Here is a 20,320-nt window from a genome sequence, read left to right as displayed (position 1 = left end):
GACATTAGATCTACATTTGGTAAACGCTCGTAGTTTTTAATTTTGAATTTATTTGAAAATAACAAATAAATAATATTGACGGTAACACCTTTAATTGAAACCACCAAAAATTACTCCATTATTCTGAAGTCTCCTTTTAAATTTTGAAATATTTTATTATAAAATCAAAATATTAACCAAAACAAACAAACGACAAACCATAACACACCAACCAAATAATACAATAAAAAAAAACAAACGCTTAATATTTAAACAGAGAAAACTAGATTTTTTTAACAATGTACAGAGAAATTGTATAGTTTTTTATTTTGTATAATAGAAAAATATTTAGAAAATAAAAAAAAATAAAATCAATATACATTTTTCATATATTATGTATGAAATTTCACAATAATTATATTTGAATTATAAATAAGTATAACAGTTAATATTAATGTGTTATATAACGTTAACATAATATGCAGCAGAACGTTTTATTGCGAATAATTAAATGTTAAAAATATACAAAAAGTCAAAAAAACAAAAATAGTATACAAATTTTTTAAGATAAATGTAATAACCGAAAGCTTTCAGTGTTCATGTCATGCTAAATTTAAATCAAAAAATAATGAAATTAAAAGAAAAAAACCAATCATGAATTTTAGTTTAAAAAAATTAATACAATAAAAAAGACATAAAAAATTAAAAATAGTGTTAAATAAAGTGGCCAAAAAATATTTTATTGACTGTGTGTGTGCTATATTGTTTAATTATAATTCAGCAATATCAAAAATTATAATAGACGTCTAATTGAAAATTAAATGACAAATGCAAATAAATTCTAAATATAAATTATAGCGCATAAAATATATTGGGAGTAAAATATTAGATTTATCATCGTATAACAATTATATTACACAATTTGAATTAAATAGAATCTTTTTTTTGTATTATGTATGTAATTGTCAAAACCCAACGCCTAACGGTGTCCGAAGTAAACAAAAACATTTGAAATTTACCACACTTGCTATTTCGAAAGTACGCGAAGAACATTAATAATTAACATTTTTAACATTAATAATTAGCATTCCGGAACGGAGGAAAAAATGATCGATTTGGCAATTGCAAGTGTAAGCAAAAAATAATAAAATTTTAATTCCTTCTTTTTTAATCCTTTACAAAATCACCCTTAATTTTCTTTTCCATACTTTATTTGTAGTTATATACATAAATAAATACACTTATATATCACAGCTGTTATCTTATGTATAGTCATATCATTAGAATAGTTAAAAAAATAAATTATTTTAATAAAACCTACATTATTTTAGCCATTTAATTATGAATAATAATTTTATCGCATCACGTTTAACTCTTCAATTTATTTAAACATTTCTATTTTTAATATTGTTATTTTATTTTTAATTAATTAAGTATTACAAAACAGCTGAAATATTAATTACGATTCTCCACATTAAAATGGAAATCCAACTCCAATTTTACGTATAGGCTTATTTTAATAATATCTTTATGCTTAACATGATTGCAAAAGAGATTGTATTTGAAACAAAAAAATGCCCTAAACTTTAATGTTAAACATTTCCGATACAAATTTGTTTTATATTCTTCTAAAGTACAAGGCAATTGCAGTACTACTATTAGCATTTCAAAACTGAATTATACGTAGCATACGGACGGCATTGCTACAATTGTGATCTTAGTTCTACTATGGTATTCGTATTTTATTCAAAAAAAAAAAAAAAATAAAATTATTTTATATTGCATAAATTCCAAGAGCATTATAAAAAAGACTCATAATTTGTATTGAATTGCACACTATAATTAAATAAAAGATTTCAAAGCCAACATCAATTTAATTATAAAATAAATTTGTGTACAATATTTTAATAAAATAATTAGTTTATTTTTTAAATTAATATAATAGAGAAAATCTGTTTAAGTATTTGATTAAGTAAATTATATCAAATTAATATACAAACAAGAAAAAAATGCATAAAATTGATTAGAATAAACAAATAAATAAGGATTTATCTTTAAAAAAGAGGAAAAATTGTGGATTAGACAAAAAAAAAATAAATGCATATTTTAAAACATAAACAAAATTTTTATTGTAAGCTTATGCTATATAAATTTCAGTTTTTGTTTATAAGATACGCTAGGATTCAAATTTATAATGATTCAAAAAAGTGATCTGCAATAATTTGTAATTTTCGCATTTTCGACTAAATCACGTTGCCATTTTATCATTAATTTTAAAAGTATTTGTTTGATTAACACTTGTAGTGTGTCATCTGCTTATCATACTCATAGTTTGTTGAGACAGTGAATTTGTAAGACAGCTTAAAGCTGCTTGTAATCAGAGTAATCTAAAAGTTTTTCCCTCATTTTCTTAATATTAATGCTGATTTTTAATTAAATATGCAACAAAATATCTAAAAAATTTTCTAAATTTTTCGTCCTAAAGATTTATTAAATTTTTATTTCGTACACAAATTATTTCTTTCATATAAATCAAATTTTTATTCCTTTTATCCCTTTGAAAATCCCTAGCAAAATAGCAAAAAAAAAAAAATTTTGTAGTTTACACAGCATAGAAGTAGTTTACAAATATGATAATGAAATGCAGTCTTGCGATCTTTAGAATTTGGAATTGCAATTAAATAGTAAAACTTAGGCGGACAATAAGAGTTTATTTCAGCACAAAATTTAATAATTATACATGAATTTTTAAATTTTTTTCTATCGTGCGTTTTATTATAAAAAAACATTATAAACTACGTACTTTTTAATGTAAATTTATTTTACAATTATACTAATATATATATAAATCAATATCTTAAATTTAATTTTCTCGAACTTTCAATAATTTGTCCCAAAATTTCGCGTCTTCAACTCTAAATGAATCTCTTAACTCTACAATATCACCAAAATTTCTATATGAACAAATTTTGTTCTGTTTAAGTTTTGAAATCATTTCTTCTTGAGTGCATACATCGAAATTTTCCATTGGTTCATCTGTGATAAATTTTATAATATAGTCAAAAAATGGAGAATTGTCAATGCTATCATTTGTTTTTAAATTAAATTTCTTTGTTTTAAAATAAAATAGTTCTAAAAGATCGTCTCCATGAACGGGTCCTACAACGATAAGACATATACACATAAACATAAAATTTAAATATTTTAAAGATTATTTAAAGTACTAACCACTGGTGGAGGAATCTATATAATCGGATGTATAAACTTTTGAAAAGGAAGCAGAAACTTTTTTATCAAATTTGTATAATATCAAAGATTTATCACTGAACTCCAATAAATCCAAAACTGCATCATAAAATGGGTACATAAAAGCTCGATCGCTTACTACCTAAATTTGAATTGATTAAATAAAGAACAGATTAGACAGAACTAATAACAATTATTCAAAATTTACCTTTTCAAAATTATTAAACGTCATATTATTCAAATTTCGTTCACCCTTTAAATAATAATCAATTATTTTCCCAAGAACATCGTCATTATTTTCAACGGCAAGTAATACAGCCAAATTATCATTGAAATCTGTGTTGAATCTCTTAATTTCTGTATCGTTATTCCTCATTGACATAGTTCTTACGGAACCGTCATTTTCCAAAATGCCGGTTAAAATTGGAACATAATAATATTTACCAGTTTTTGAAAGTTCTTTTGGATGTTTTGTTATAAAAGCAGTTTTACTTTCTGGATTCTCTAAAACAATTTTAAAAACAACTACTGGATCAATTCCGTTTGTATGAAAATAGTCAGCAGCTTGAATTAGGGTTTCCGCATCAATTTCTTTTAATTTTTTCACTACTTCAAAGGTACTTAATTGACTCGCGTTCTTAATTCCGCAGTACTCAGCTAAGTGATAAACTTGCTTAGCTGGATTAACTGTAGGTTCATTATAAGGTGCAATAGCAGTACCACTCAACAAAATCATTCTATGGAAAAGCCCTGAAAATTTTAATAATTAAAAATAATAATTAATAATTTTATTAATTAAAAAAAATTGCCAAATACCTTTAGTTTGGGGATTCATTAATTGTAACTGAGCAGATGCGGCTCCAGCACCATGACCAACTAGTGTTATTTTTTCAGGATTACCATGAAAATATTGTATGTACTTATGAATGAATTGCAAAGCACCTAATTGATCTTTAAAACCTTGATTGCCTGGTGCTGCTGTATCATTAGTCGAAAAAAATCCTAAAATGCATTTTAATACATATTAAAAATTGTGTTTTCAATAAATCACTTCAAATAAGCTTTACCTAGGAGACCTAAACGATACTGAAAGGTAACTAAAATAACTTTTTGCGTTTTCATTAACTTTTCTGGTCCATAAACGTCTGGGTGAGCGCTTCCCGCAAAAAATCCGCCTCCATGAATAAATATCATTACGGGCAACAAATCTTGTGCATTAGAAACCTTTTTCAGATTAAAAATTATCAATTTTATGACTGATGAAATATTTTCAATTCAAATAAATAGCTTACCATTGGTCTATAAATATTCAAATAAAGACAATCTTCTTTCCCAGAAACCAAACAATTTTTACCAAGGAAGATGTTCTTTTGAATACATTTGGATTTAGGTTCAAATGCTTTAAGACGGTTATTCCAAGGTTTTACGGGTAAAAAATCCTAAAACAGAAAAAAAAATCCTAAGTGTCATAATTTACATTACTTATTCGTACAAACTTTATACGAATGCGTTAATCTTATGAAATGTTTTGAGTATATAATCCATACGAACCTTAAATCGATTATCACCTGTTGGAGATTCACCATATGGTATACCATAAAATGCTTCATATTTAAAATTTTTTAAAGTTTGTTCCACTTTTCCTACAACAGAACCTAAATTTGGCAATTTAATTTCTTTTGTTTTCTGCAATTCAGCAAGGGAGCCCCTTAAGCAAAGCAGTATTAAAATATTGATCGTGAATGTCATATTTTTTCTTAATATTATTCTGCTCTCCTACAATTTCAAAAATTAACTAAAAATTTATTTAAACTTCGACGACTTAAATAGTACTTAAAGATCATTAAAAATTTAACAGATGGTGTACTAGCAAATAAATAATAAAATTGGTTTAAATTTCTTTGAATACGATGGGTAAGTACTTATTTTAAAGTTAATTAGTTACAATTTACATTTTCTTAATATGAGCATTTAAATACAATATTTTTAGGTAAAAATATCTTTCTTATTTGTGTGAAATAGCCTTTTTGTACCTGCCTAAAATATATATATATATAAAGGTAAAATTACGATGAGTGAATCATTGTCTTAGATTTATAAAATTTTAAAAGCATAAGCAATAAGTCAATAAAAGAACTAATACAAAAAACACGTGTAAACATTAAAAAGGTATACATTCTATTTCCTTACCTATGTTTCGGTCATAAAGTGACTTATGATGTACAAAAAAGCGGTATTCTTTAGTCTACATAAATAGTTCTAATCTGTAGTTTATTTTCTTAATGGCACGTGCGTTGAGTTTATGGAAGTTCTCGTTCATAAAATAAAAATAAATCTGGAATCGAATTTAATAAATTTCAAATAAAACAAAAATTTCAATTTTATATCTAATACTTAAAAACATAAAAAATCATCATTTTTCTTTATTGTAAATTTAAGGATCATTTGTACAAAAACTATTCGAAAATTTTACTGATTTTTTTTACTTTAGATCTTTGAGATACAAAATGCTTCTTAACATACTACGAGTCGATCTTATATTAAAACTAACACAGCATAAAAATTGGTATTAAAAAAAATAATTAAATTATTAAATAGCCTTATAATGTAAGCCATTGTTTAATCGTATAAAATTTCCTTTTTTCTCTTTGGTTTATAAGGCAAAACCTCAAGTTAATGTTATTGTTTTCTTACAGGAATTTTTTTTATATTGGAGAAAGACTTTTGCGTTCTGATTCACTTAAATCTGGATGCCAGATATCTACTATTAAAACTAATCTAGGACTGGTTCCATTATGCCAGACTTCATGTTCGAAACTATCATCAAAAATTAAAAATTTTCCTTCCTCCCACGTTCTAAAATACAAAAGAATAGTTTTATGTTAAAAATTTAAATAAGTAGTTTTAACTTAAAGTAATATTTACTTTAAATCCTTAGCTACACGAATTTTGGTACCACTTGGCACTTTTAAGCCTAAATGAGCTCTAAGCCTACAATTTGTTGGACCGCAATGAGGCCAAACGTGTGTCCCTTCATCCATAATACTAAACTTAGTTTGACCACGTCTACAATATCTTGCTGGTGGAAATGTTTCTATCAATGCACATGTTACACGAGCTTTTTCGCAATTTTTTATTTTTTTTATTCCTTGAGCATATAGCTCAAACTGCTTCCAATCACCTTTATCTTTCAAATTTTCAGCTTCATCTATAAAATATTTTTTTTCATTCAATGCATTAATTCCTTCTTCACGTATTTGCCTCCAATTCCTTTCTAACATTGAGAAAAAGTCCTGATAATCATTTGGAAATTCCTTTTTCAACCAAAATGGTTTAGCCCTTAAATTATTTACATTATATAGAGATCTTTGATATTCCGATGGAAATAATTTTCTTTTAGCACCTTTTCTAAATACTTCCATAGCTTCATCAGAACGATTTAAACGTTGCAATGCTTCGCCCAAATTAAAATAAAAGCGCCCATCTTGTGTTCCATTCTGATTAGAATTGATGCCATCTTTCAAATAATTCACAGCATTTTCCAAATCGCGATCCAAATTTTTTAATACAAACCCGTAATGAACTTTTGCAAATCCATCATTCGGCCATTTCATTAAAGTATTATGAAGTACAATTTTTGCCTCTCGGAGTCTGTAATAAAATTTTAAATAATAAAATATTTAATAAAAAATAAATTACAACCCTTTTTGAATAAGAAAATTTTAAGCTTCGTAAAAACTTACTGATTGTTCAATAAATATGTGACTGCTAACTCATTTTGTAATTTTAAATCATTTTGAAAACGATTAATCAAATTTTCGTGAATCGCTACAGCTTGGGAAACAAGTCCTACATAAAAAAAATGTTAAATTTAAATTTAATTGTTGCAGCTTAATGTTAAATATAAACCTTTACCTAAAAATCTCATCCTTTCTATACAACGTTCAGCTGTTTTACGATATGTTACGTCATCTTTTATATCATCCCCAAAAGCCAAATATTTTTTGTACGCAAAAATAGCATCTTTTAATTTGCTATTACTTTTCTGCTGTTCTGATAGTTTATCTAATGCAACTGCCTTGCCAAGAAACGCTCCATAAGAATCAGGATTTTTCAGGATTAAGGATTCATAAATTTTTAAAGCGTTATCAATATTCTTTTTTAAGAATATTTAAGAGAATAAAATTAGTAAAGCAAAAAAAATATTTTGCACACAATTTTTTTTTATTTTTAATTAAGGTAAATTCAATATATTTATATGAAATTCAAAATAGACAGGAATTTTATCAATGTTATTGGATTTATTTTGGAAATAGTATTTTGAAAATTAAACAATGGCAAACCATCATAACATTTAACAATAATTTTTACGAAAAAAAGGATATACGGAGCACACACAAGAAAACATTAGAAATGAAAAAAAAAAACAAAACTGTTAGTGTCAAATTCTTACACTTACTAAACTAATATTGAAACTATTAAGTTATTTATAATGTTAGCAAAATAGAAAAAATAAAGTGTAATTAACTAGAAATTTTTAAGATCATCGGTTCTTCATTTGGATGTACGTCAGAATCACTTTAAACACAATGTAAAAAAATAAAGTATAGCGAAACCGACGTAAAAAGCTCAACTAAAAAGCAATACTAGTCAAAATCCATCTAGAACCTAAATTTAAAAATGTTGACTAAATTAAGTAAAATATTCAAAATATTTGTCTGTTTTACAATATGACCTAATTTCTAATTAATTGTCGTGTTATTACAATAAACCTGTTAAAATTTTTAGGCTACATTATGCACAATGTCTTGATGGGCTTCTCTGATTTATTAAAGCCGAGCTTTAAATACTCTAGCACAATTAAACCTTTTAGTAATTTGACAGTATTTACAATTTAATTTGTTAATTTAATAAAAACAACAAAATAATCATATTTTTAGCTTAATTCTAATACTACAAGAAAAAAAGCAAAAAAGAAATTTTAAAATCAATTTCTTAATTTTTTGAAAATTGAAAATGTAACTTGTGGGAATAGTTCTCATTTCAATTGCAATAAAAATTGATTTTACAGTTTCTTTTTTTAGTTTATCAGATTATATTATATGTCAAAGTCTTTTTAAATTGTAATTTTAAATTTAATATTTTTCTTTAACTTAAATTTTCTTAAATTTTAAATAACTTTCAAAAATATTTTCCACAAAAAAAAAATTGAAAATGCAACCAAGATCAACAAATCAATTAAAATTTACTACATTTTCAAACTTTTATATATTCATTTTTATTATTTTATTAATTTAATGTTAACTTAAAAAAATTAAAAATAAAATAAATCATAAAAAAAATTATTAAGCAGGGGAAACTAAAATTTTAATTATTGGAAATCAAATTCCTAATACATAAAAAAAGAATAAAAACATAATGAAAAATAAAATTAAAAATATTATTTTAATAAATTCATTTAAATCTGATTCTTTTTTAAATAATCAAAAATTTAAAAATATTTCTTCCTAATTATATAAACAAATTTTTGAGCAGATCTAAAACTAGTCAGCTTAAATAAAATCACTTAATTCGTGCGCGTCAGTGCATTTGCTGTTTATTTTTCAAATTTAAAATAAAGAGAAAAATATTTAAATAGATCAAGAATACATTAATTTCATTATCGAGGACGAAATGTAATATTTAAAGCAAAAAATTTTCATTTGAATTGAAAAAAGCAAATTAAAATGATTTTATATAACCTATTCCATCAAATATATTTAAAAAATACCTCATTTCAGTCGATAAGAACATTTATTAGTATAGAATCAGATTTCAAAACCTATGCTTAATTATTGACTAAATATAAGAAGACTACAACAATACTCTAGAGTTTAAAAGTAAAATAAATTTCAAAATACGAAATAAATATAACTATGTATTATCAATATTTCTCAAATAAATTAAGATTAAGAATATTCAGAATGAATAAATTTAAAAATATATGTATATTCTAAAATAATAATAATATTTTAGAAGTAAAATCTTAAATCCTGTAATTTACATTTTAAGAATTAAAGAAATAATACCGAAGATTAAAAAAATATAATAAATATTAGACTAAATTACTTACATCTTGGAGCATATGTTGGTTTGCTCTTCGCAATTGCTCTTCTATATATTCATCTTCTGTTTCGAACGCTTGTGGACCTCCACCTGAACGGGGTTTTATTTCTAAAAACATATTAAAAATAATTTAAAATTTATTTTTTGTCAAATCCAAAATATTTTGAATAAAAATACGTCTTAAATAATTTGTTCGACATATGAATTTTCAAGTTTTTCAAGTTTAACCATTATATAAAAAACTAAATTAATGACCTATATATGCATGTGCAAAGTCACGATTTAGTATTGAATACCAATTTTTACCTAATTTATTTATTTAAATACTAGTATATTAATGGAAAAAGTGTTTTGCTTTACTTGTCCAAGATTTATCAATTTCAATGTTTTCTTCTTCACTATCATAGACTTCTGATCTATCTGGTAATTTTCCATATTTTTGTTCTAAACGTTCCATTAAATCATCATCATCAACTTCAGATAGTTCTTCTTCTTCGGATCCCAATTCTTCCTCATATGCTTCTTCTTCATCTAACGCTTCTCCTACACCATGTTCTTCTTCACCTTCATCAAATTTATCTTCATAATTCGTTGAGTGTTCTTTCTTAACATTTGGTAGAGAAACCCCTTTATCTGCTTCGGTTTGTTTTCTGGTCTCGTTTTGCGAGGTTGATTGAACCGATTTCCTTTCTACATCCTCTTTTACTGCATCTTTTATTTTATCTTTACTAGCAAATGATTCGGCAATTATAGGTTCTGCTTTCGGTTTAAACATTGCGTTTAGTTCTTCGAATGTTTCTGGTCGATAAGATGTTTTTTTTTCTTCTGGTTCATCAACTTCTTCAACCTCATCAATTTCTTCGACCTCTTCCTCTATTTCTTCTTCAATCACTTCCTCTTCTAATTCTTCTACAATTTCATCATCCTCTAGCATTTCGGGTGACGCCACTGTTAATCTTCGTTTCATTAGAACATCTTCAGGTAAATCATCCTCTGGTGCCTTAGATTCTTTTATAAATTAATTAAAATTATGATTCACTTAAAATACAAAATTTTTCTAAATTTTGGATTTTATACAGATGTCTTTTACATATTAATAATATGAAATTTCAATGTGTTGCTTCAAATTATGTCATAAAATTAGAAATAACCTTAATTATTATCACGAATATTTCAAATGTAAAATTGGAGTCCTAAATTCACCACATTGAAATTAAAAACATTAAAAAACCGAATTATTTAGAGATTTCGTACGTGAATTTCTTGGAGAAATTACTTATGTATACATAATGTATGCATAACATTTAGCAAAATTTTACATATTTAAAATCTTTCAAACACATCTGACATCTGTATAAGATATTTGAAAATTAGTACAAAATAATATTTATACAAAATTATTAAATTTGAGCAGTTTTAATTATAAAAAAGATAATAAATACATAAAAATCAAAACATTTTAAATCAAATTATAATATAAGCTATAATACATGTATTAATATTAATCTCATTTTAAGATTAGGTAATTTTACTCTGCTTTCGTTAAGAAAGTGCAACATAAAAATTAAATTTATTAAATTTGTTTTTACGTTATCATGCTTTAGCGCGTGCAAAAACATAAAATTATTTGTTTCGAAAAATAAAATATATTACAACAGTTAAATAAAAACTTATAATTTTCAAATAAAGCGAATTCAAATAATAAATTAAAAAATTTACAAAATTATCAAAAATCAAAATGATGCCACTACAACAAATTTTTTTTAGACGACACAATAGATCAAAAACAAAATAAAAATTTATGATCATCATTAAATCAAAATATTTATAATAATTATAGAAATAAAAACAAAACAAAAACCACGTCTTTAACAACTCACTCGCTTTATCATCGACATTCCCATTTTTAATCAATACTACACGAGCTACTATGGCTAAGGCAAACCCAACCAGAATTTTCACAGCAACTGCAAAATTTTTACATAATTTAAATATTATTTTGCACTTTCTTTTACATGATTTACTTTTGCTTTTTCATTTATAATAACATTTACTATGTGTAATACAATGTCGAATTTTTGTCATTGTCATTTTGTATACTTGACATATAAAAGAGAAAACATACACTTTTTCCATAAAAATTTGTTCCTTTCGAGTTATGTTATATAAATTTTTAAAATTAATTCTTCAAATTTAATCTTGTAAACTTCTTTGAATCAACATTTGAAATTTTTAAATATTGTAATTATTTTATTTAAAAAAAATTATAAAAATGATTTAAACCAGGTTCCGATAAATTATTCTATTTTTAAGATTTTAAGAATATGACTTACGTGGAGAAACATATGATTCTTCTTCAACTTCTGGCTCGACATCATCAGTTTCTTCTTGAATTTTTCTAGCTTTCTCTTGTAAAATTTTAATTTCTTCAGCGTCATTATCAACTACTTCAAAAGTGGTATCATCATCTTCCTACAACAAAACAAAATCTTCTAGATATAAATTGCTATTTAGTGTTTTACAATTTTGAAAAAACAACAAAATCTTTCTTGTAAATAAATGGATAATTACTAAACAATTTTTGCGAGTAATAATCAACTGAAAATACCTCTTCAAAAGGCTCATTCTCATCATTGCCATCTTCTTCTTGTTCATCAACATCAGTCTCTTTTGTTTCTTCAATTGCCTTTCCTTCAATGCTAACTTCAGCTTCTTGTGATGGAACTGCTCTTCGTACACGTGTAAAAATTGGTTTACTTTCTTCTTCGTCTTCTTCATCTTCTTGGTTTTCTTTAGTTACAACATCTTCCTGAGTAACATTATCTTTCTCTTCATCTTCATTTTCAGCGGTACCTTCATCCTCATCTTCATCTGCTTCTTCCTCATCTTCCTCTACATCCGCGGTATCATCGTCATGGTCCTCATCATCATGCTCATCATCCTCTTCATGTTCTACCAATTCTTCTTCAGGTTCAGAAACATCTTCTTCCTCTTCAAAAGGCTCATCATGCTCTTCATGTTCCTCAATTTCTACAAATTGATTTCCTTATTTGTTAGAAAAATCATAACCAATTTAAAATATACAAATACCATGGGCTACTACTTCATGAGGATCGTGATCATGTGATTCTCGATGTTCGTCTACCCATCCTTCAAAATATTCTGAATATCTCGATTCCGACAGAGGTGTATCCACTGAAATATAAAAATAAGAATCTTAAAATATATCTTAATCATTTAAACAAGAACATTTACAGTCTGCTAATCCTCTGTTTTCCATTATTATTAAACCAATTAGTCCAACTAATATAGCGAGTAATGAAAAGAAAAATATTTTAGCGCACCAATGCCCGCCAGTTCCATGGTCACTCTGAACGTGCAAGTGAACATCGTCTGTACCCATTTTAGTTGCATGCACTCCATGATGTATTCCTTCGTCTTCTTCTACGTAATATTATTGAAAGAATTTTATTTCAGTCACATGAAAATTTAAGAATTTAATATTTCTTTAAAAATTTCTAAGGAGGGAATAATTAATATTCGTGTAGTTTTAGTTAAACTTTAAAATATAAGCCACTTTATTAGTAAGATAATTTTAATAATTCTGTTATTGGAACTGGTTAGTTTCTAAGGTTCATTTACTACCTTCCGTTGATTGCAAACTTGCTTTACGTGTAAATGTTATTTCAGCCTCAGACTTGTGATCTATTGAATCTAGCAGAACATAAACATTTAACATAAATTAATTTTAGTATGTTAAAATTTTTTAATACAGTAAAATTGCAAAACTTATTAGCACATCAGTTACGTTTCAATAATGTACCTATAAAGCCTACCTATAGTAAAATGAAGTAACAAAAATACTTTTAAGTGAGCATAAATAATAAAGGATGCATAGACGCATTAAAGCTGCTCAAAATTATGAACGATCTTGGACATAATAGATTTTTTATATGTAAAGTGATTTCTTTAAACGCAAAATAAATAAACGCTTTATAACAGTTTTTTTTTTTGGTAACAAAGAGCTGTTTGTATTGCAGATGAGGTCGTATAAATTATACGATATTCTTTGTTTGAATGAGCAATTCGACTATACATATAATCACAATATTTCTTCTTTTGTTCTTGGCAATTTCCCAAATGAATTTTATTATTTACAGGAAAAACGCACTTAGTTTTTTTTGACATTAAATTGTACCTAATAAATTTATTTTATTTCTAAAAATAAAGGAAATATTTAATTATAACTTAAAAAATCAAAAGGGTCTAGGACACAAGAATATGTTAAAGTTTATTAACTTACAAAACAGTTCCGATTAATATTATTTCAAGCTAAAAATATTCATACATATGTATCCTATCTAACGTAATACACTTTCACCTTCACCGGCATTTCAGAGCTTTTTTGAAATAAAAAAAAATAACGAACTCAACATAATAGTATGTATATGCAATTTTGAGAATAGACCAGATCAGAAATATTGACAGAAAGTAAATTGCCGGCGAAATTCGAGGTCAAAGCCTTGTTACGAAATTTGTGAGAAAATAAACTTCTTGGTTTATTTTCCAATAAGACCGCCTAATAACTACCAACATTTTTTTCATTAATTAAGAAAATTTCAGCTATAAAAATAAAAATTTTAAAATACGGGCATGTACTCGTTAAAATTGAATATTTTACCATCTTCTTATTATAAACATGTTAAGCATGAAGCGCTTTAGTTTACTTTTATTTAAATAAATAGCTATTAACATTTTTTAAATTTTTCTATAACCAAAATTTTTTGTTTCTAAAAATAGAATTTCTTTCTGAGCAAAATAAGAACGTACCTCGTTTTCTTTTTTTATCTTTCCGTTTTCTTGGTTGAACGTCTCCTGACATTTTTGATTACTTCCTTAATTTTTTATTTTTTTTTTCAATAATATTCAAAACTTTATTAAAATTCTCAAAATATCACTTTCATTAGGACTAAATTTATTGATATATTCATTTACAAAAAATTTATTATTTGATTTATTTTTATTCCTTTTGTGGACTTTACCTTCTCGTAAAATTTCTCCTAATGAAAATGAACTGCTTTCTGATTGGTACTTTTCAAAATGACATTTAATTTTGTTAATTCTTAAATTTTTAACATTTGGAATTGACGCGGATTTTTGAATGGATTTTGAAATGAATTTCTTTCTGATTGGTACTTTTCAAAATGACATTTAAATTTTGTTAATTCTTAAATTTTTAACATTTGGAATTGACGCGGATTTTTGAAGTGAAATAGAATTGATTTCTTTTTTTTAGAAGCCGTGTACTTGGAACACAAAAAGCTCTAACTAAATACTTTTTGCTTTTTTCACATATTAAATTGCTATGTCCCAAGAATATTTTACATTACGTATTATTTAAATTAGCTTACAATTATACAGTTGTGATAAAATAAATCAGCTTTATCGCTCGTTTGTTTAGAAAATCGCGTTTTCAAAGCAATAGATGCATTCATAAGACAAAAAATCATAAAATAACTTATGCAAATTTTAAAACCTCGAGATCAAAAATTTTTAAATAAAAATTCTTTTAAATAATTGAAAAATTTTTTTAAGACAAAATCAAAGCATACGTTAAAATTAATACAACTTTACAACAAATTATTATAAAATTACAATTTCCACTTGAGCTTATTTTTAAAGTAACGAAGTTAAAATTTGAAGCGGAATCATAGAAGGACTTAATAATTTTGAAATAAAATTTTTTTGTTGTAAACTATTACTTGAAATTTTTTTAAATTAAATTTCAAATGCAAATTTCACAATACTTCAAAGAATAAACTCAATGCATACATGTGTAAACAAAGGCTTATTCACTAAACTTTTATGTTGGATGTTTGAAGGGACCTTCGACTACTGTCAATCAAATAATATAATTATTATTTTGGCGAGTGACATTGACAATTATATTTGACATTCTGATAATTTCTTTTTTCACAAATTTTCTGAAAAGATTTTTTTTTTTTGGAATTTTAAATGGTTAGATTTAATTAAAAAAATGTTGACTGATTACGAAGATGATTTTTTTTATGAGGAAGATAAAATGTAAGTATTTCAATTATGTTAATTAAATGAGATGTGTAAAAAAATAAGCCTACATTATGTATGTAGTAATCTAAGTATTGTAATAATTCTGCTTTAATAACTTTTTTATTATATGTATTTAAAATTTTATTTGAATTTTTTATTAGATCGTTATGTTTTTTTTTTACAAAAATTTGTTTCTTTAATAAATTTTGTTAATTATTAACTTTAAAATGGAATGTGACCATAGTCAACATTTACGTACGTATTGTAAAATGATGTGGCATCATTGCTGCATTATGATTTTTGAGAATATCTCGGGGAGCAAATTTTTAAAATTTAAACTTAAAATAATGAAAATATAGCATACTTAGCTAAATTTCAGCTCTAAACATACAAAACTTTTGCAATAAATTGAATACTAATTGAAAAATTGTTTCACACTTTTGTTTTGTTTATACATATTCAATATGTATCAAATATAATTATTTTAAAATATATTCAATATTAATTAAATAAAAGAAAATTCAGCAACATTGATAATGTTACCGAGAATGTAGTTTCAACAAAGGAAATGGAAAATCAGAGGTATGTGAAAGTAAAATAATTTTTAAACATATAGTGGGAACGCAGAAATATAATTAATTGGATGTATGCCTACAAAATTAAATTCAAAATTTAAATTAAAAAGAATCATTCTGTGTTTTCATTTAAGTACTGTCTCAAATGCTTAATTTGATTACTTAAACTATTCATTTTAATTATTATTATTATTATTATTAATTTCTATTTAATTTTTTTATTCATATCTACTTACTTTTAGTTATTGTGTTTAAAAAAAATTAGTTTTGCTTCTGCTTTTTAATTGAAATAACATTCTATCTAACTATTAATTTTTATTTGTTTTGAAATGCTCAATGCACACTACACACAATTCCCCCCATCTAGTACATCTAAAAATTCTTCAGAGCCTTTATTGCCTATAGAACCAACAGATAAATTTACCTTTTTAAATATTAACGAAAATGAAATAAATCAAAAAATTGGCAATGAAATAAAAGAAGAAATTGGTGTAACGGAAAATCCTCAACTTGAAGTTGAAGAATTCGGAGAATACGTTTATGCGGGATATTACTCACATGAAGATCGTAAAACAAATTATGCTTATCAAGAATTTGAAATGGAGAGATTGTAAGTCTTTGTTAGATCCGCTACATTTTTAAACCAATTAGCAAGCAATTTTTATTGGCTTACAAATTTATTATAGAGAAGAGTTATTATTCTTTTTGCTATTTTGTAATGAGTCAAAAAAAAAAAACTTACGTACACCTGCAATAGATGACTTCACCTATTATAGGAAATTAATAAATCATTCAAGCTGATTTTTAATTTTTTATTTGAACTGCACTTTGGTCTGCTATATATTTACGCATATATTTTGAATATTGACTATTACATATTTATATAGCTAGTGATTTTATGCTTCAAAAAGTTAGAGTTTACTACATTGTGTTGATTAAAATAAATTATAAAATTTTTTATAAAATATTTAACAGTTGTAAAAAATTTGCATTGAACATTGCTTATGTTCTTTTTTTGTTTTGCACTACACTCACTGACACAAATTTTTTATTTCAATTTTAAAAAATTAAAGCCTTCGTTTTATTTTATTAGTTTTTGATTAATTTGCCAACTAAATTTTACCAATGGTTAAAATATTTCATGGAAAATATCAATAAAGGTTAAAGTAAATATTAACTAAGGTAAAGCTACAATAGAATTAACCATGTTTATATGTTTATTGTAATAATATCATTTAAAATTAAATCATTGTTTTAATAAAACATTGTGTAAAAACAAAACTAACTAGTAGTGTCGCCATAACAAATAATTTAAAATTACTAATATTTATATTTTAAATACTAAAACTCATAGGGGCATGTTAATAACATCGGGAACAGTTCACATAAAAAAGGATCCCTCAAATTTAATTGGTATTAGTATAGGGGGTGGCGCGCCACTCTGTCCATGTTTATATATAGTCCAGGTAAGCTTTGGTATTAAATGAACATACCAACATAACATTATTTAGTGATAATATAACATGCAAAACCTATAAAAAATTTTCATAAATATTTATTTCAACTAAAAAAAAAATTTAAATTTTAGATATTCGATGGTACACCAGCCGCCTTAGAGGGATCTTTGCAAAGTGGAGATGAATTGATTTCCGTTAATGGTCACACAGTTAAAGGTAAAACAAAAGTAGAAGTTGCTAAAATGATAAAATCCGCTCCTGAAGAAGTTACAATAAATTACAACAAATTACATGTAAATACTGAACAAGGAAAATCACTAGATATTTACTTAAAAAAACTAAAACATCGCTTAGTTGATTCAATGTCCAGTAGCACTGCTGACACATTAGGTCTCTCGAGAGCAATATTATGCAATGATTCATTGGTAAAACGACTTCAAGAACTTGAGGCTACTGAAAATATGTATCGCGGTTTAGTTGATCATTGTAAAAGAGTTTTAAAAGCACACTACGATTTATTTCAAACATACCTTGCGTTTGGAAATACTTTTGCTTCAATTAGTGTCCATGAAACTCAACCAAGAGCTTCCGAAGCATTTCGCTTATTTGCCGAATTACATCGAAATATGGAAAAGGATGGGGTTAAAATGCTAAAGGCTGTTAAACCCGTTATAGGGGATTTAGGTACATATCTAAATAAAGCTATTCCGGATACAAAACTTACTGTAAAAAAGTACGCTGATGCAAAATTTACCTATTTATCGTATTGTTTAAAAGTTAAAGAAATGGACGATGAAGAACATAGCTATGCTGCTTTACAAGAGCCACTGTATCGTGTTGAAACTGGAAATTATGAATATCGTTTGATATTACGTTGCAGACAGGAGTCTAGAACAAAGTTTGCAAGATTAAGAAACGATGTTTTAGAAAAAATGGAACTCCTAGAAAATAAACATGCAACAGATTTAAGTCACCAACTGAAAAGGTTTATAGATGGACTAATACAATATCAAGAAGATGTATTGGAAAGATTAAACGCTCTTCCCACTTTATTTCCAATCGAAGTAGATTTATCTGAAACTGCTTTTCAATATAAAACCGGCCAGAAATTCCATACGGGTGATATAGATGATGATGATGATGATGAAGACGAAAATGATACATGCTCTGGTGTTGCGTCAGCAATAGAGGCTACAGAGCAAAATATGAAAAGTGATTTAACAGAATTAACAGCCTGTTCATCATCAATTATGAGTCCAACTTCAAGTTCCTGTTTAAAAACAGATACTGTATCAAGTTCTAGCATAGAAACATTGGTGTCTACAAATAAAAGTTGTTTGGATGATCTATTATCGGATTTTCAAGATATTAATTTAAATTCTTCAAACCCTCAAGACGAAGGAGCTGCCTCGTTATTAGCACAAGGAGATGTACATCATACTGAAGGGAAATTAGGAGAGGCTTTATTAATCGAATTAGGTTTAACAGAAATCAACTTAACATTGAGTAATGAGAAAGAAAAAGCAAATCAGAATAACGATATGCTTAAATTTGATTCTGTCGTAGATCTTCTACAATAATAAATAATTTATTTTTAAAAAGTATTTGTTAATTTATATAGTATTGTCGAATGATTCCTTTGTTCATTAGGTAGATTAATCTATGTATTTACAATAAATTTTGTTGTCGTGTTTTTTTTTTATGTATAATAAATGCTAAATGAAAAGGAAAATAGCTTTCTTAAATTTAACTAAATTTTTAAGAATTTTATAGAGCCAGAACAATTTTGCTATTGTTTGTTTTACACTGCAAGAGTTAAAAAAAAATAAGCAAAAAAAGTTAAATATTGTAAAATAACAAACGCTTAAGAAGTAGTTGAAAAATAAAAGAGACCAATATTTTGTTAAAACTTGTATATATTATGTATATTGCATTATAATGTGCATTTTTTTCAACATATGCATATTTAACATTATGTATACAGCTTTATTTAAAGGTTACATACATAGTAATATATAGATATATATATATATATATAATACCGTTGGTTTACAATAACGTATAATTCAGATATTAAAATCTTTAAATATAATATCATTTATGAAACAGCCATTAATTTAAGTGCAGTCTACTTTCATTCATTTAAGTGCAAACATGAAACAGTTACTTATACTTAGTTCACATTTTTCAATCTAAATTTAAGTTTGTACCCAAACTGCCTAATTGGAAAACTAATTGGTTATTCCGAAATTTCAATCATTTCATTAATATATCTTTCATATTTAATTTAGTTTTTTTCTTGTTTTTGCTTTAAACACAAAGAAATTTAAAATTTTCACAATCATTTTTCCTGTGCAACTTTTCCTCCTATTTTTGAGAAGGGTTTTTAAAATTAACCGCACTCTATTTAAGTTTAAAAATATAAATTCGCAAACAAAACAGAACCTTTAAGCGCATCGACTTTAACTCTTACTTTGATGGATAATCCGAGACTGGAACGAAGAAAAACCCCTAGTTCCTTCAACTATTGTTTGAGAATAATATGACACGCAAATTTCATACATTTTTTCATCCAATACTTTTTTAGGCATAAACAGTAAATTTTATTCTTCCACATGTTTTAATAAAAATGCGTAAAACTAATTTAATAATGCAGTTACATAAAATATGCGTGCATATGAAATTAAGCATTCACTTTATCTTTTGAGAAAAACAATAAAAGCCGCACATAAATATCAAATGCCCATTAAAATTTCTCTTTTATTATGTTTTCATTCTCTACATTTTTGATATATTATTCTCAATCGGCGATTCAACATGCTAGATTGAAATTTAGGAACAATGTTTTTCTCATGAAAATAAAAAAAAAAAACAAAATAATAACAATAA

General features: G+C 25.5%; 3 protein-coding genes across 9 annotated transcripts; 1 reads left to right on the top strand and 2 right to left on the bottom strand.

Annotated features, from left to right (window-relative positions):
• Positions 1–2,801: 2,801 nt before the first annotated feature.
• Positions 2,802–4,625, bottom strand: LOC129607568 (juvenile hormone esterase-like). Of its 2 annotated transcripts, XM_055518632.1 has the most exons (5): positions 4,518–4,625; positions 4,293–4,449; positions 4,042–4,227; positions 3,434–3,975; positions 3,007–3,367 (listed from the first exon to the last, which is right to left on the bottom strand). In XM_055518632.1, exons 1-5 carry the CDS (start codon positions 4,518–4,520, stop codon positions 3,203–3,205), a joined length of 1,053 nt encoding a protein of 350 aa, XP_055374607.1. In that variant the 5' UTR covers positions 4,521–4,625; the 3' UTR covers positions 3,007–3,202. The 2 variants fall into 2 exon arrangements, with proteins under 2 accessions (XP_055374608.1, XP_055374607.1); XM_055518633.1 differs by lacking the exons at positions 4,293–4,449; positions 4,518–4,625 and having other exon boundaries at positions 2,802–3,138; positions 3,208–3,367; positions 3,434–4,075.
• Positions 4,626–5,598: 973 nt separating this feature from the next.
• LOC129607566 (aspartyl/asparaginyl beta-hydroxylase) lies at positions 5,599–14,427 on the bottom strand. Of its 3 annotated transcripts, none has more exons than XM_055518629.1 (13): positions 14,161–14,426; positions 12,976–13,044; positions 12,586–12,774; positions 12,421–12,525; positions 11,939–12,360; positions 11,664–11,802; positions 11,211–11,297; positions 9,691–10,338; positions 9,338–9,438; positions 7,141–7,381; positions 6,969–7,074; positions 6,151–6,876; positions 5,599–6,081 (listed from the first exon to the last, which is right to left on the bottom strand). In XM_055518629.1, the coding sequence occupies exons 1-13, from the start codon at positions 14,210–14,212 to the stop codon at positions 5,931–5,933; spliced, it is 3,036 nt and encodes a 1,011-aa protein (XP_055374604.1). In that variant the 5' UTR covers positions 14,213–14,426; the 3' UTR covers positions 5,599–5,930. The 3 variants fall into 3 exon arrangements, with proteins under 3 accessions (XP_055374604.1, XP_055374605.1, XP_055374606.1); XM_055518631.1 differs by lacking the exon at positions 5,599–6,081 and having other exon boundaries at positions 6,397–6,564; positions 6,629–6,876; positions 14,161–14,427; XM_055518630.1 differs by lacking the exon at positions 12,976–13,044.
• An 857-nt stretch (positions 14,428–15,284) lies between these two features.
• Positions 15,285–20,308, top strand: LOC129607570 (PRKCA-binding protein). 4 transcript variants are annotated; one of them, XM_055518641.1, is made up of 5 exons: positions 15,294–15,414; positions 15,561–15,981; positions 16,342–16,584; positions 17,329–17,440; positions 17,563–20,308. In XM_055518641.1, exons 2-5 carry the CDS (start codon positions 15,968–15,970, stop codon positions 19,009–19,011), a joined length of 1,818 nt encoding a protein of 605 aa, XP_055374616.1. In that variant the 5' UTR covers positions 15,294–15,414; positions 15,561–15,967; the 3' UTR covers positions 19,012–20,308. The 4 variants fall into 4 exon arrangements, with proteins under 4 accessions (XP_055374617.1, XP_055374616.1, XP_055374615.1 ...); XM_055518639.1 differs by having other exon boundaries at positions 15,343–15,414; positions 15,916–15,981; XM_055518640.1 differs by having other exon boundaries at positions 15,561–16,584.
• Positions 20,309–20,320: the final 12 nt, after the last annotated feature.

This window comes from Condylostylus longicornis, unplaced genomic scaffold, assembly GCF_029603195.1.
Source record: "Condylostylus longicornis isolate FDR11 unplaced genomic scaffold, ASM2960319v2 ptg000027l, whole genome shotgun sequence".
NCBI lineage: Eukaryota > Metazoa > Arthropoda > Insecta > Diptera > Dolichopodidae > Condylostylus > Condylostylus longicornis.
The sequence above is the reverse complement of the archived record's forward strand: the minus strand, read 5'-3'. Positions and strand labels throughout refer to the sequence as shown.

Bases quoted from the DNA above. Each gene is read 5' to 3' on its own strand.
- LOC129607570 (XM_055518639.1), top strand. From the start codon at position 15,368: ATGTTGACTGATTACGAAGATGATTTTTTTTATGAGGAAGATAAAAT. The intron at 15,982-16,341 runs GTATGTGAAAGT...CCCCCCATCTAG, and splicing joins AAGGAAATGGAAAATCAGAG to TACATCTAAAAATTCTTCAG. The intron at 16,585-17,328 runs GTAAGTCTTTGT...TAAAACTCATAG, and splicing joins GAATTTGAAATGGAGAGATT to GGGCATGTTAATAACATCGG.
- LOC129607566 (XM_055518629.1), bottom strand. From the start codon at position 14,212: ATGTCAGGAGACGTTCAACCAAGAAAACGGAAAGATAAAAAAAGAAAA. The intron at 13,045-14,160 runs GTACGTTCTTAT...ATGTTCTGCTAG, and splicing joins AGATAAAAAAAGAAAACGAG to ATTCAATAGATCACAAGTCT. The intron at 11,803-11,938 runs GTATTTTCAGTT...GTTTTGTTGTAG, and splicing joins AGAATGAGCCTTTTGAAGAG to GAAGATGATGATACCACTTT.
- LOC129607568 (XM_055518632.1), bottom strand. The intron at 3,976-4,041 runs GTATTTGGCAAT...TAAAATTTTCAG, and splicing joins AATGAATCCCCAAACTAAAG to GGCTTTTCCATAGAATGATT. The intron at 3,368-3,433 runs GTAAATTTTGAA...ATTCAAATTTAG, and splicing joins CGTTTAATAATTTTGAAAAG to GTAGTAAGCGATCGAGCTTT.